The 13,361-nt window shown below is 36.8% G+C and overlaps 1 protein-coding gene across 1 annotated transcript; it reads left to right on the top strand.

The window, feature by feature from the left end:
* Positions 1 to 5,297: 5,297 nt before the first annotated feature.
* On the top strand, positions 5,298 to 13,355 carry LOC134309864 (zinc finger protein 707-like). The gene is made up of 6 exons (XM_062991259.1): positions 5,298 to 5,841; positions 7,868 to 7,912; positions 8,499 to 8,540; positions 11,114 to 11,172; positions 11,576 to 11,624; positions 12,245 to 13,355. The coding sequence occupies exons 1-6, from the start codon at positions 5,415 to 5,417 to the stop codon at positions 13,045 to 13,047; spliced, it is 1,425 nt and encodes a 474-aa protein (XP_062847329.1). The 5' UTR covers positions 5,298 to 5,414; the 3' UTR covers positions 13,048 to 13,355.
* Positions 13,356 to 13,361: the final 6 nt, after the last annotated feature.

Genomic DNA, 13,361 nt, shown 5'->3' on the forward strand with positions numbered 1-13,361 from the left:
TAAATCTCTATACCTGATACTGCCTTAGAGTTCAGCTAAACGCGCATGCGCAGTGTGATAAAAACGGGGGCTTGACGATAATGACGTAAATATCAGTCCTCGATGCAGTTGAAGTTGTGAAATTAAAGCTGTTACTGCAAATACAAAATGTGTAAAATGAGAGTCATACCACGCGGAATAGTAATCCCAAACTAACCAAACATTACAAATGTCAGGTAAAATCAGGTAATATTTATAGTATTATATATGTTAGAGTTGTGGAAGTTGTAGCCTAGTGGTTAAGGTACTGGACTAGTAATTAAAAGGTTGCTGGCTCAAACCAAGCCACTGTCAGGTTGCCACTGTTGGGCTCTTGAGCAAGGCCCTTAACCCTCAATTGGTTATACTGTCACAGTTCTGTTAGTTGCTTTGGATAAAAGCATCTGCTAAGTGCTGTATTGTGTGTATATAGTGTTTTAAGAAATTTATGATATCCATTTGCAATAGTCAAGTTTTGCCTTTCAGTCTAAAATTAAACAATAAAAAAATAAATTAGCTATATTTACACCATTTGCTTTTGGTACCCATCAGCCAGCTTGTGCCCAGTGGTAGCTTAGTGGTTAAAGTCCTGGATTACTGATCAGAAGGATGCAGGTTGATGCCCCACCACTTACAGCTGGTTATAGCATGGCAAAATCTGTCTAAAATAACTTACCTTCACTTAGGGACATATCACATGTATGTTTTTTAAAGCTATTTTATACTGTACTTAATACATTTTTTTTTTTAAATACTATTTTATATATTTTATTTTATTAGACTGAAGCTGTCTTTGTGGCACTATGGGTATACATTTCTTAACCTTCTATTTCAGGCTTTGTTTTGAAAGAAGCAGTGTTGCAAATGTAAGGAGGTGGGGATGTTTTTTAGAGTACTGTGCAAACGGGTGGGGGTGGGGGTGGGGGTGGGGGGGGGTCAAGGGATAAAAAACACACACCCAGTAGGTGGCCTTAAATTAAGAAAATGCTTTAGATTGCTATTATAATCCAAGAAAGAGTGTTTGATCCATGTATTTTATCCATTGTTACATCTACTGTTCCACATTGCAACCAAAAACATTGCACCAAAAACAACATAACAACTTAACAAGCGCTGTTAAAAAGACTTTATAGTGTTTGACATTTTTATAATCTTTTAAGAATTTACAAAAGGGAAAGTCACCAGGACCGGTTTTATTAGCTGCTAAAATTATAAAATAATTGAAAACTACTCAATTTGATTTTTTGCTTTTAAAATAAATTTCTTCACATTTTAAACATCTTAGTAAAAAGTAAATAGATTTAATTTACTTAAAACACAATTTGAGTATGGTAAATTTAGAGGTGGGACAGTTGTATGATGCAACCAAACGATCTTCCCAGTTTCTCTGGTTGACATTTTCAACTCTTGTTTTTAGCTGATTGAGCAGGGAATAATAATTACTACAGTAATCCCTCCTCGATCGCGGGGGTTGCGTTCCAGAACCCTCTGCGAAAGGTAAAAATCCGCGAAGTAAAAACCATGTGTTTATATGGTTATTTTTATAACCCGATTCCATTGGCTTTAGCATTTAGCATCTTGTCATTAAAACCAATGGATTGACGCCGCTCAGGTGGCGCAGCGGTAAAAAGAAACGCGCTGCAACCAGGGCTGGATTCTGAGAAGCGTGGTATCGAATCCAGCCTTGCTTTACCGGTTCGAAGCTGAGTGGCTATATGAGCAACGATTGGCCGGTTGCTCATGTGGGGGGTGGGACAAAGAACCGGATGTGGGTCTCTCTCTGTCAGAATGCGATTGCGTTCTCTGCCGGCTGATTGGAGGCGCTTACACAGAGATGGGAGGGGGTGCCCTTAGGGTGTGTCTCTCCGCATGCAACGCTGGGTGGCGCCAAAACTCGTCAATGTGTGGGTGGCAAAGATGCATCTGGCTGCTGCTCGTGTTTCGGAGGGATACGGGTTAGCTTCAATCACCTCCGTCAGGGCAGGGTTCGGCATAGACAGAGAGGAAGCACGATGCTAATTGAACAATTGGATGTGCTAAAAAGGGGAGAAAAAGGGGTAAAAAAAAACAAAAAACGCTAACGTCAATATAACATTTCCCTTCATGTAATGATAACGGTTACATTTCCTGACAAGCCCGAACTTGCAAATAAAAACACTCGGTACAAGTTTATACAGGTTAAAAATCAGTAATATTTTATTTACGTTTGAAAAGAACTTCATTCGTTTGTCCGCACCGTCAGCCATGTTTATTTTTCTGTGAGAGAAGAGCGCCCGACACGCAATGAATTCTGGGATTGCTTTGATCACTAAGGCAGCGTCGGATGCTCCCTCGTTTTTGAGTGAAAATAACGTTGAAATGTTAAGAAGTGAGGATATTAAGGCATCTAGGATTTGGAACAGCCTCCTTATCGAAAGCGCGCACAGGATGACGTGCTTTTCGAACACACCCATTGTCTGCAGAAATCCGCGAACCAGCGAAAAATCCGCGATTTATATTTAGACATGCTTGCAAATTATTGCAAATTAAGTATTTCTTTTGGTTGCTCCCGTATTTAGGGAGCTCTTGTTTTTACATTAGATGCCCTTCCTGTTGCAACCCTCCTGTTTTTATCCAGACCGCCAACCGATCAGTGAGATTCAAATCCATGATCCAGGGGTCTCAGAAATTGTGGGCTTGCTGTGCCACTCGAGCGCAGCATGTTTCAGGACTGTAATAATGTTAAACATGTTCAAACAAACTTCTGCGAAAATCCAAATATAATTTGCTGTCTTTTCTATTTTTTTAATAATCCCGCTAGTTATCAGTGTTTTGGTACAGCAGATATTGCAACATTTGATCTAAAAACAAAAGACAAAACAGGTCTAATCCTTTGTTGAAAATGTGTTATGCCCATCATTACCTGGAAAACTCTTTGACACCCAACCAATTATCTAAAATAAATATTACCATTTGATTACTTGTAACTCATAAAGTCAGTAAAAGAAAGTCCATTATAAACTATAATTGCTATCCATACTATTTCCATTTTACCATAATATCCAACCCTGTTTATTTACCATTGTTTTTTGTATTATAACTTAATTCTTACCATTCTTACTCATTCACTAACCAGTTGAGCAGTCTTTGTGACTAATGCCCCGATGGTGAACTTCCTTAAGGGTCGCTTAATTTTAATTCATCTTGAAGCGTAATTTAAGTTCATTTGACTGGTTTAGCATTGTAATATATGCCACAAAGCAGGGTATTAGGAATGCTTAATTGTCATATACACTACACATGTATACAGGCACGTGCACAGATAGACCCCTAGTGGTGCTCAAGCACCTGCCCTTTTGCCCTGGATGAGGAAAGTGCCCTATCTGCTGGAGCCCAATTTTTTCTACAATTATCAATATTTAAAAATAAAAATTACCCTCTCTGTCATCAATTCCCCCCAAAAGTGTTTTGATATCTGACGGGCATTTTTTTGAGTTCTTGTGAGAATTCTGCCCCAATCTGATCCCCACCCTGCCCCTCCCTCCTCCTCCACCGGTTAGCACTCATGCAGTGCTGAGCGCCAGGCCAAACCGCTGCTACACACTTCTCCTCTGACTCGCAGCATCAGACAGACAGGTAATGACAGTGTTTCATACAAAGAGCATCCATGTATAACACATAGCCTACATGTTCTGTACTCATAAGTCATGAAATATGTGATTTTAAAGCCTTGTCCAGCTGTTTACTGACGTTTGTCATGTTTAATGAAGGGGGAGGGGGACAAACTGCAGCAGACAGACAGACAGACAGACAGAGATAGACAGACAGATAGAGAATTTAAAGAAGGTTTTACTGTTATACAAATTAGACAAGTTCACTAGTTTTGTTTCATTTAAAATCTTACTTGTTTGATATAAGAAAAAAAGCATGAGCACAAACAATTTCCAGGAAAATATCAAGTAGCACAGTAAAGTGTTGAAAGTAGATACAAACATACACTATTTTATAATTACAGCATCCTGGCCAAAACGCTGTGTAGGAAAAGTCACCTTTAGTCAAGGAGTTATTTTCATGCAAGCATTTATACTTCAACAGTTGAGGTTTACAAATGAGGAATAATTTTGCTAGGTAATTAACATTACAAACTAATATATGCGGAAGGCTAAATATAATGCTCTATGATATCGAACAGCATACAAAAAATGATGAATAAATAGGAAAATGTTATTTAGCTGTTTATTTGATTTTATTGGCATAATAATAGACCCATTGTTAACATTAACTACCCAAAGTGGGTTTCTGATTTGAAATCAAAGGTAGTTCTTAAGTTGAGCTACATGACAAGTGTGGTGAGGTAAATTGATACTAGTAATGGTATATTATTAGTGTAATGCTTCAACTCTGTCAGAAAACAGTAAAATTATGTATACTGTGTTCTCCCCTTTATGGAGATTCAGTGAGTCACTCTTGATTATTATGCACAACATTGATTTATCTCATATACAAATTTTGCAGCATAATGCCAAGAAAAGAAAGGTTACAAAAGCAGGAAGAAAAGGAACTACAGCTCAGGGTAGCAGCTCTCTTTTATCCTGGATTAGGCCATCTACCAGTAAAGCAAATGAGGGAGATGTATCAGTATCACTACATGATCCAGATGAGCCTATTACAGATGAGGATGGACAGGCAGAGTGTAGGACTGAGTCATGTTCAGGGGCAGCAACAGAAACAGTGTTGCCTGAGGAGATTTTTTTTATTTTATTTTATTAATAATTTTGGCGATGGGTGCCCTTTTTTTGGCTTGAGCACCTGCCCCCAAAAATGTCTGTGCACGTGCCTGCATGTATATATATCAGAGGCGCGTTTATGTCATCGCAATAAAAAATAAAAAAAGACAAAATGTATAAAAGTGCTTAAACAACAAACAGAAATTTTAGAATTCTTGACCTACAAAGACATTAAATATTTTCCTGATGTCCAGCAGACGGCGGTAGTCTTTATACACTGAGTCAAAGAGAAATACAGCTCGAAGAAAATTCGACAAGCACTAAGGACGAATCCGAAATGGCTTTATTCGACCTATATATGTGCACTACGTATGACATGAAAACTAACTTTCGGGCTTTGTATAGTGCAGTCAGTCATTATATACTTAATAAATGGCTGTGCTGAATTTAGTATTGGGCTACCTGTAACAACATAATAAACTTTCGTAGCATTTTTCACACGGCTTAGAACAGTTCTGTCAGACTATCTAGTACTGGAGTACCTGGTTTGGGACACAGCCCGAGAAGGTGGTTTCCTCTTCTAGTGTTTCTGACTGAAGCGGATTCGGAAAGCTAACCTTACAGTTCTCTTTAACTGATGCTTGTGTTCATGTTAACGAACGTGTAGTTTACAGAACAGTGGAATAAACAATGATGGAGGAATCTCATTTTCAGGTTCAGCTCACAGTTGTTCTGGATGTATTAATGAAAAGCGCAGTAACAGATATATGTTCGCTCGCTGAAAGCTGGTTTAAATCTCTTCACATGGAAATAACCAGAAACAAAAAGGAGAACGAAGATTTAAAACAAAAGCTGCACACCATGCAGCAACAACAGGAGGAACAACTACAGCAACTACAACAACAAAAACAATTACTACATCACCAGCAGCAACGACTACAACACCAACAACAAAAGCTACAGGACCACCAGCAGCTACAACAAAAACAACAGCACAACCACCAACAGCCTCATCACAACAACAACAACAACAACCTACCACAGCAAGCTGCACCTGAAACTGATATTAAAATCACTAAGGTTGAAGAAGTTGACAGTGAATTGAAAGTTACAGAAGGTGAGTGCTTACACTTGTGAGCTTGTGCTTTGTTTAATTTCTTTAAACAAAAGTACACGTGGGTGACCGAATATATAAAAAAACTTACTGCTTTACTTAAGTGTTGTACTTGGTTATAAAATTTATTCACAATAATTGTGGTAATAGGAAAAAAATCAGATTCAACTAGCTATCACATTAGGGAGATAATTTACGCTTAGACCATTTTTTTTTACAGTAATGGGAAAAGACCTATAACAACATGACTGTAAACTAACATTTTAATGCATTTAAAATGTAGCCTTCTACATTTATATCAACAGTTTGGCTCCGAATTACAAAAATACTTTGAAGCATTTGAGGATGTTTTGGCGACAGCGCATGCGTCTCCCAAGGAAGGCCAAATCCCAAGTCGCTCTCGACTGTTTACTGTCTGAATACAATTAAATTACCTATACAATATAGAATTAGTATACGTTTTGTGTATGTTCGCCTCATTCAAACATTGCGAATTCTCACTTGCTTACATAGCTTTAAGTATGAGGACAGGTCTGGCAGGGTGGGGGCTCAGCACAGTCATTTGGCAGTTAGCATGGACAAAATTGCTTCTTGACGACTAGCCATGGCTCAGGCTCACAGTAACCTAGGATTACTGTTGTAGTAGTACTAACTGCTGTTGCAGGATTGATAGGGGAGACAAAATACACAGTTTCTTCACCTAGAATTTATGACCAATCAGATGCATACAAACAGCTTTGGTGTATGGGGCCTAAATTCAGAGATCATGACTGGTGGAAGGTGAATGTCTACTTCCCAGAATGTGTAATTCCTAGATTTACTGTTGATTTTAAAACTGTTAAGGAAAACCGAATCAACGAATACTCTATTTTTCAAGGCGAGGACTCCCTGTAGTACAAATATAAGCTTTACCATTGATACATATTAACCATTGCATCGTCCAGACCATTTGTGAGCTTGTGTGGTGCAATGGTAGGAGCCACACAGTTGGTAACAGCAGTGCCCGAGTTCTGGGGGTTTGAATCCTGGGCTGGGCTCCAAAATACAAAAGGTGCATGGTGTTACGGGAAGTTAGTCGTTGGGGGGGACACATATCAGTGCACCATTAGTGCAGATCCCAAGCTCGAATAAATAGCATTTAAAAGGTTTTTTAAAATGTAAAAGTTGGTTTGTCATATTCCTAGTTAAATTGTAGGATTTTGTTGTGACTGGCCTATTTCTGTATTTAAAAGTCCTCAAGTCATAAAAAATTGGAGAGAAATAATTTGTATAGATATGTGTCTTGTTGCTTATCTTTATGTTTTGGCTCGGTGGGTAGCACTGTTGCCTCACAGCGAGAAGGTCCTAGGTGTCATTCCCTGGTGGAGCAGTCTGGGTCCTTCTGTGTGAAGTTTGCATGTTCTTTTCTTGTCTGCGTGCATTTCTTCTGGGAGCTCCGGTTTCCTTCCACAGTCCAAAAACATGTAAGTTAGGTGAATTGGAAATGTTCAGTTGCCCTTGACGGTGTTTGTCATTGAATTGAACTGATGAAATATGTGTAACCTGTAACCTGTCATGAATGTAACCAAAGTATAAAACATGCCATTAAAATACTAATAAATAAACAAATATTATGTTTTTATAGTAATAATTAGGGATGCCAGTTTCTTATAGCCAACAGCAACTATCATTAGTCAACAGTTAACTGACAAGCTCCCCTTCAAATATAAAACTTCATCAACTTTCATATTAACAAGTCTTTATGTTTTATTTAATGAAATATAATGAATGTGGAAGTCATGTTATTGGTTAATCAGTTAATCATTAGCAGTACTAGTAATACAACCAAAATATGTAGTGGTTATTATAGGTAATTTGTTACAGTGGTGTGATAAGAAATACAGTATATCAGGTTATGTGACTTGCTAATGACATCCAGTTACTTCAGTTATCTTCTGTTACTTGCTTGCATGTGAAAAACTGAACCTTACATGTGCATGTTACAACAGTATATCGTGGTACCAACTAATTATGTGCTTTTGACTTCTAGATGCTAATGCTGGCTGCACATTGTTTGTGGGATCCCCAACAGAAGGTAATCAGGACAGTGAAAAATAATTTTACTGACACAACTTTTTATATTACAAGGGGTCTTTAAAATGTTTCCGCATTTTCATATTTTGGTTGGAAACGGTGAGGGTGGGAGGAGTAGTAATTGGTCATGTCTGTGAGACTGAGAGAGAGCTTATAGTCTGGATTTAGCGCTATCTGATTTCCACTATTTTGGACTGCACAAAGAAGCTTTAAGGGGGAAGAATATTTTCATATGATAATGATGTAAAAGCAGCGGTGTATCAGTGTCTACATGCTCAGTCAAAAACATTTTTGCTGATGGCATAAAAAAGGTACAATGCTGGGAAAAATTTATCGCAAAGGGAGGTGACTATGTAGAAAAGTGATGTAATTTGTTTTTGAAATTCTTAATAAATAGAGTTTAAAAAGTGCGGAAACCTTTTGAAGAACCCTCTTAAGTCTTGTCAGGGACATTTACAGTGTATTCTGCTCAGAAACTGTCACATGTGTAATAATATAAGTACACTTTGTTATTTATAGATATATATACCTGTGAAAAATTGTTGTCCTCTTTGAACTCACGTGTGTGTTTTTTTTTCCTTTTCTAGATTTTGCAACCAACTCTCAAAAATGGCCTTCTGCTCCTGAAGGTAAACTAATTCTCTTTTGGAATTTTAAGTTTTAGTTCTACAGTGAAATTACGCAGAGCAGTTAATTTGTCCTGCTTTTTTCAGAACAGAGAGAGAAGACCTCATTTTGTCACATATGTGCTAAAGAAGTGGAATGCATCAAAAGCCATATGGAAAGGCATAATCAAAAATTCAAGTGCCATGTGTGTCACAAGATGTTTTATAACAGTGTTGACTTCACAAGGCATCTCAGCATGCACACTGGCACTAAGCATGTTTGTGATGTGTGCAGGAAGACTTTTGGAAGCAAAAGTGGTCTGCTCAAACACAAAAGTCACCACAGTAGAGACTGGGAGAAGTGCAAGGACTGTGGGCAGGAGTTTCCTACCAAGAGGACAATGTATTCACACAGGGAAAAGGCACATGCAGTGCCAAAAAAGTGTTTTTTTTGCCATCTTACCTTCTCCTGCAACAGCAATCTTAAGAAGCACCTGCAGACACACAGAGCTGTTCAGTCTTGATATGAGCATATGAAGAAATCTTTTCATATTTATTCTATGATGCTATCGCTGGCTGTGATTTTTTTCCCCCTTTAATAGACAGACAGATAAATAACTAATTATTGTTTACATTTTTTGATATAATCCTATTAACATTAGTGCCATGATAACGCTTCATAATGCCATTCAAATGATCTTTTGACCCAAAACTGTTTTGTTGTTCTTCTTCTATTATTGGCCACAAAAGACTCTGTTTTAGGAAAGCATGACATAACAGTGTGTGTTCCATGCTAAAGCTTAATTACAATATTAGATCATTTTGGACACCCTGGCCAGTTTATACTATTGAATTTTAAAGTGAATGAAGTAACAAATATCTGCATCAAACTGTTTTGCAAATGTGAATGCACAGTAGAATGTCCTACATTAAATGAATTTGGAAAATTCATTCTTACAGCCAGAATGTTGTTTCAATCTTTCGACCAGCACGGCTGGCCGTAGGGGGAACTCCCTACACTGCTGGCCCATACTTATAATTATTAGGAAGTGTGTCCTCCTTGTATCTATTTATAGACTGCTTTTCGATAATTTATTGGGATTTTCGATAATTTATTGGGAAAGGTTAGACAAAATTTTTTTTGCAACTAGCTGGGTTTTTATTTTAGAGATTTTTACTCACTCTTTCAATCAAAAAGATTTAGTTTTTAAGATAAGCTGTATTTATGTGCACAGAAAGTTTAGGCCCTTTTATTAATGTACTGTTAGGATTGTTAGGGCCATATAGTTCAGCTCTTTTTTGCTTCAGTTTTTTGACTAAATATGTCACATTTGCTTCCAAAATTTGACTGTGTGGATTAAATGTATTAATGAATTTTATTAAATATTCCACCAAACATAATAAATTCACTTTAAAAGTAAACTGCTATTTTTTTCTCAAAACACACATTTGGTGATTGTGTCTGGAGCTTTATTGTTATCTTATCACCTCATAGCACTATTTGGTTGTTCTTTTGCATACTTTTCTGATAAGATTGCAGCTTCTACTCTCTTCCCACATGATTCTGGAGTGTCTGTGGGGAATTTGTGCCTATTTATTTAAAAGAGCTATTTTGAGGTTAGGCACTAATGTTCGAAGTGTCAGTCACAAGCCAGGCTTTCCTGTCAATTTATCCCAAAGATGCTCACTAGGATTGAGTCAGGGCTGTGCAGGTCACTGGAGTTTCTTCACACCAAATTTATGAAATGATGTAAGTTGCTGTAAGAATATAATTGTAATTATATAATTACTTTTAACAGGTTGTTAGCAACACATGTTCATGAAACACCCAAACAAGTCGCCACATGTGGTATTTTAATTAAAAAAAAAAATGTTTTAGGAGTATTTTGACATCAAAAATCTATGTAATTTGGCTAGGGGTGTACAAACATTTGCAGAGATTGACCGACTATATTGAACCCAGGTTAAATAAGAAATGTTTGCATTAGGTGTTGGTGAATTGCAACATGTTCATACGTTCATTTACAACAAAAGGTAACAGTGAATAAAAATGAATTGTGGTGCCTCAGTAGAAATGTATGAAAATCTTTCTAGGACAGGGAACATGAGAACTTTGGTCTCAAATCCAAATCCCTATAAATGAAATGGAAGTCATTTAAAAAGTGCTTTTACTAAATCCAGTTTTTGGCACATACATATATGGTACATAAAAACATATGTACATACTTATTTCAATTTAAAAGGGGGCATTCCTCATAGCATACTGTTTGCTTTAGTTTTTGAACATATTGCCATCTATGTAAATATACCACAGAAATACATGACACACAAAATAAATTAGTTTAATAAATCCAGATCAGTTATTGTTAAAATGTCTTTGTTGTCAAAACACCAAGACAGATTTTAGAGTAACATTGTAAAAATGCTGGGCAGGGTTTTTGTGTCAGAGAAAGAACAAGTTAGTCAACACTACCACAACACAACACGTTATAAATTCCATTAAAATGTGTTAAGCTCTTTTTGAAAAGTGTTTTGTTTCCCCTCCACAAATCAATAGTTAAATATATTCATTATTTAACTGTGTGTCTGTTCCGCAGTCGCTAAGAAAAGAATCCATTCGGAGACCGAATCTGCAACATCCAAAAGAGGGCACACGGTAAGCAATTTAGGTACCTGGGTGGAAAACAGATATACTATATATTACAGTAATAAAATATACCTATCACATATTAAAACATTATAATCTTAAGTTAAAATGTAATATATTAAGACGCTAAACAGATTGTTTTGGCAGTTTTCCTTATTTTCTCTGTTATATTGGTTAGATTTTTTTTCTATTAGTGTAGTTTGTAACTACACTAATAATAAGTGGAAAATCATCTGTTTACAAATCAAATGATAAAAACGAGAAGTCTGTTAAAAGTCAGTAGCTTCACTACTGAACTTTTCGACATAGGAATAGACTACATTTAAAAGATTTCAAACAGGCATTTGGACTCTGGAGCTGATTTTGATGTTTTTCACTCTTCTTTATATTTCCCTACTTTGTCATGCTGCAGAGATGGAACCACATACAAGTAGAAGCAAAAGCAGACAAAGGACTAGATGGTAAGTGAACAGCAGTAAAATTATCATTTATTAAATGGCATTACCAATAAATATGGCCCAAATCCTGTATATATAGTTTATTTATAACAGTAACAGTGTATATCATAATGCAGATAATAATCTGCCAGGGTTTAGTGTTGAAGGGTGTTTGTTTAGAGACACTGTAGAATGATTCTGTCTATAAATACCCATAGTTTTATCAGAATGTAATGCTACCTGTAGGTTTATTTGTTTCTTGCTTAATGTCACATTAAAAAAAGAACCATCTGACTGATTTGCTGTGCCTTTTAATTCCAAACTTCAACTGTTCTCAGAGTGCTGTATGAAGTCTCTCATCTGTCATGCTTCCATGTCTCTTTCATTTGAGTATGATGAAAAGTTTTACACAGTCAGATTTAGATAAACAGCACTGTTTAATAGTTTACAGTTTAGCTCTAATGATTTATCCATACCACAATATTAATGATGGACACCCTTTTACTGTAAGTTGGAGTACAGTCAGATTTATTGACACTCAAGTATAGAGGGTTAAGAAAGGTCATAAACATGTATTTCTGGGTAATTAAAAATGCTTAGCAATGTTTGTTGATTTAGTTTATGGTTTGTTTGTCTATATACAGGAATGCACAGTCGACTTTATGGCAGTCCTAAACTCAAGAAAGGATCAGAGAAAACTCTACCTGCTCTACATAGTTTAGAACGCAGCAAAGAGGTCAGTGCAGATTATATGACTGAGAACGACGATTGTACAGTGCTGGATGAAGGCTGCGGGACTGAGGGCCTAAAACACAAAACAGAAGAGGAGCAGTTTGACGTCTTTTTACTGACACCTGATCTACAGAACAGATCTAAACATTTGCTCAGAGAGAATCATTCAGCATTCACAACCCCAGACTGTGAAACATCTTTAAGTTTGAGCAAAGATTTGAATCCATCAGCAGTTGCACCAAATGTGAACCATTTTGATATGTCAGAAACGTCAGAAACACAGAGAGAGTGTACATTTATTTGTCATATTTGTGGGAAAAATCTTTCAACAAAAAATTCACTTACCTCTCACTACAGACTGCACACAGGAGAAAAGCCTTTCTCATGCACTCACTGTGGAAAGACATTCGCCAAGAAATTTAACCTCGACATTCACTACAATATTCACACTGGAGCCAAACCATACATCTGCCCTCTCTGCCCCAAGTCTTTTGCTGATCCAAGTGCTTTTAGAAGACACAAATGGATACACAAACAGAAATCACAACAAAGCACCAGTAACACTAAAACCAGATTGAGTTGTTACATATGTGGTAAATGTTTTCTGTCTAAATCCTTACTTGCTGCACATGTTCAGATGCACACTGCTGAAAAGCGACTCGGTGCTCAAAAGGTTTTGTTTAGAAAGCTACACTACAGTACCCTCAAGAGTTAACCTGATGGTGGCATGGTGCCTTATTATTCACTTGGGTAATTTCAGACCTGTTTTTCCAGTCGACAACACTTAGGCAGGTAATGGTGTAATATTCACAACTCACTGGATTGTCGAAGCACACAGAAAGCAGAGCAGCTTTGTCTTGAATACAACATGATTTACTGAATAGTATTTTAAAGCAGTACTCAAACATTACTATTGTCAACATACTGTATCTTCTTACACATGTATTTCTTGTTTTTAATTATTTTGTAGACTGTTTTATTCTATATTAATTTCCCCCTTGCATTAACGCATTAAAACTCATTTTTCTG

The sequence above is a fragment of the Trichomycterus rosablanca genome, chromosome 3, assembly GCF_030014385.1.
Source record: "Trichomycterus rosablanca isolate fTriRos1 chromosome 3, fTriRos1.hap1, whole genome shotgun sequence".
Classification (NCBI taxonomy): domain Eukaryota; kingdom Metazoa; phylum Chordata; class Actinopteri; order Siluriformes; family Trichomycteridae; genus Trichomycterus; species Trichomycterus rosablanca.

Coding starts and splice junctions, on each gene's coding strand:
- LOC134309864 (XM_062991259.1), top strand. CDS start 5,415: ATGATGGAGGAATCTCATTTTCAGGTTCAGCTCACAGTTGTTCTGGAT. Junction 8,541..11,113: donor ATGGCCTTCTGCTCCTGAAG/GTAAACTAATTC, acceptor TCTGTTCCGCAG/TCGCTAAGAAAAGAATCCAT. Junction 11,173..11,575: donor CATCCAAAAGAGGGCACACG/GTAAGCAATTTA, acceptor GTCATGCTGCAG/AGATGGAACCACATACAAGT.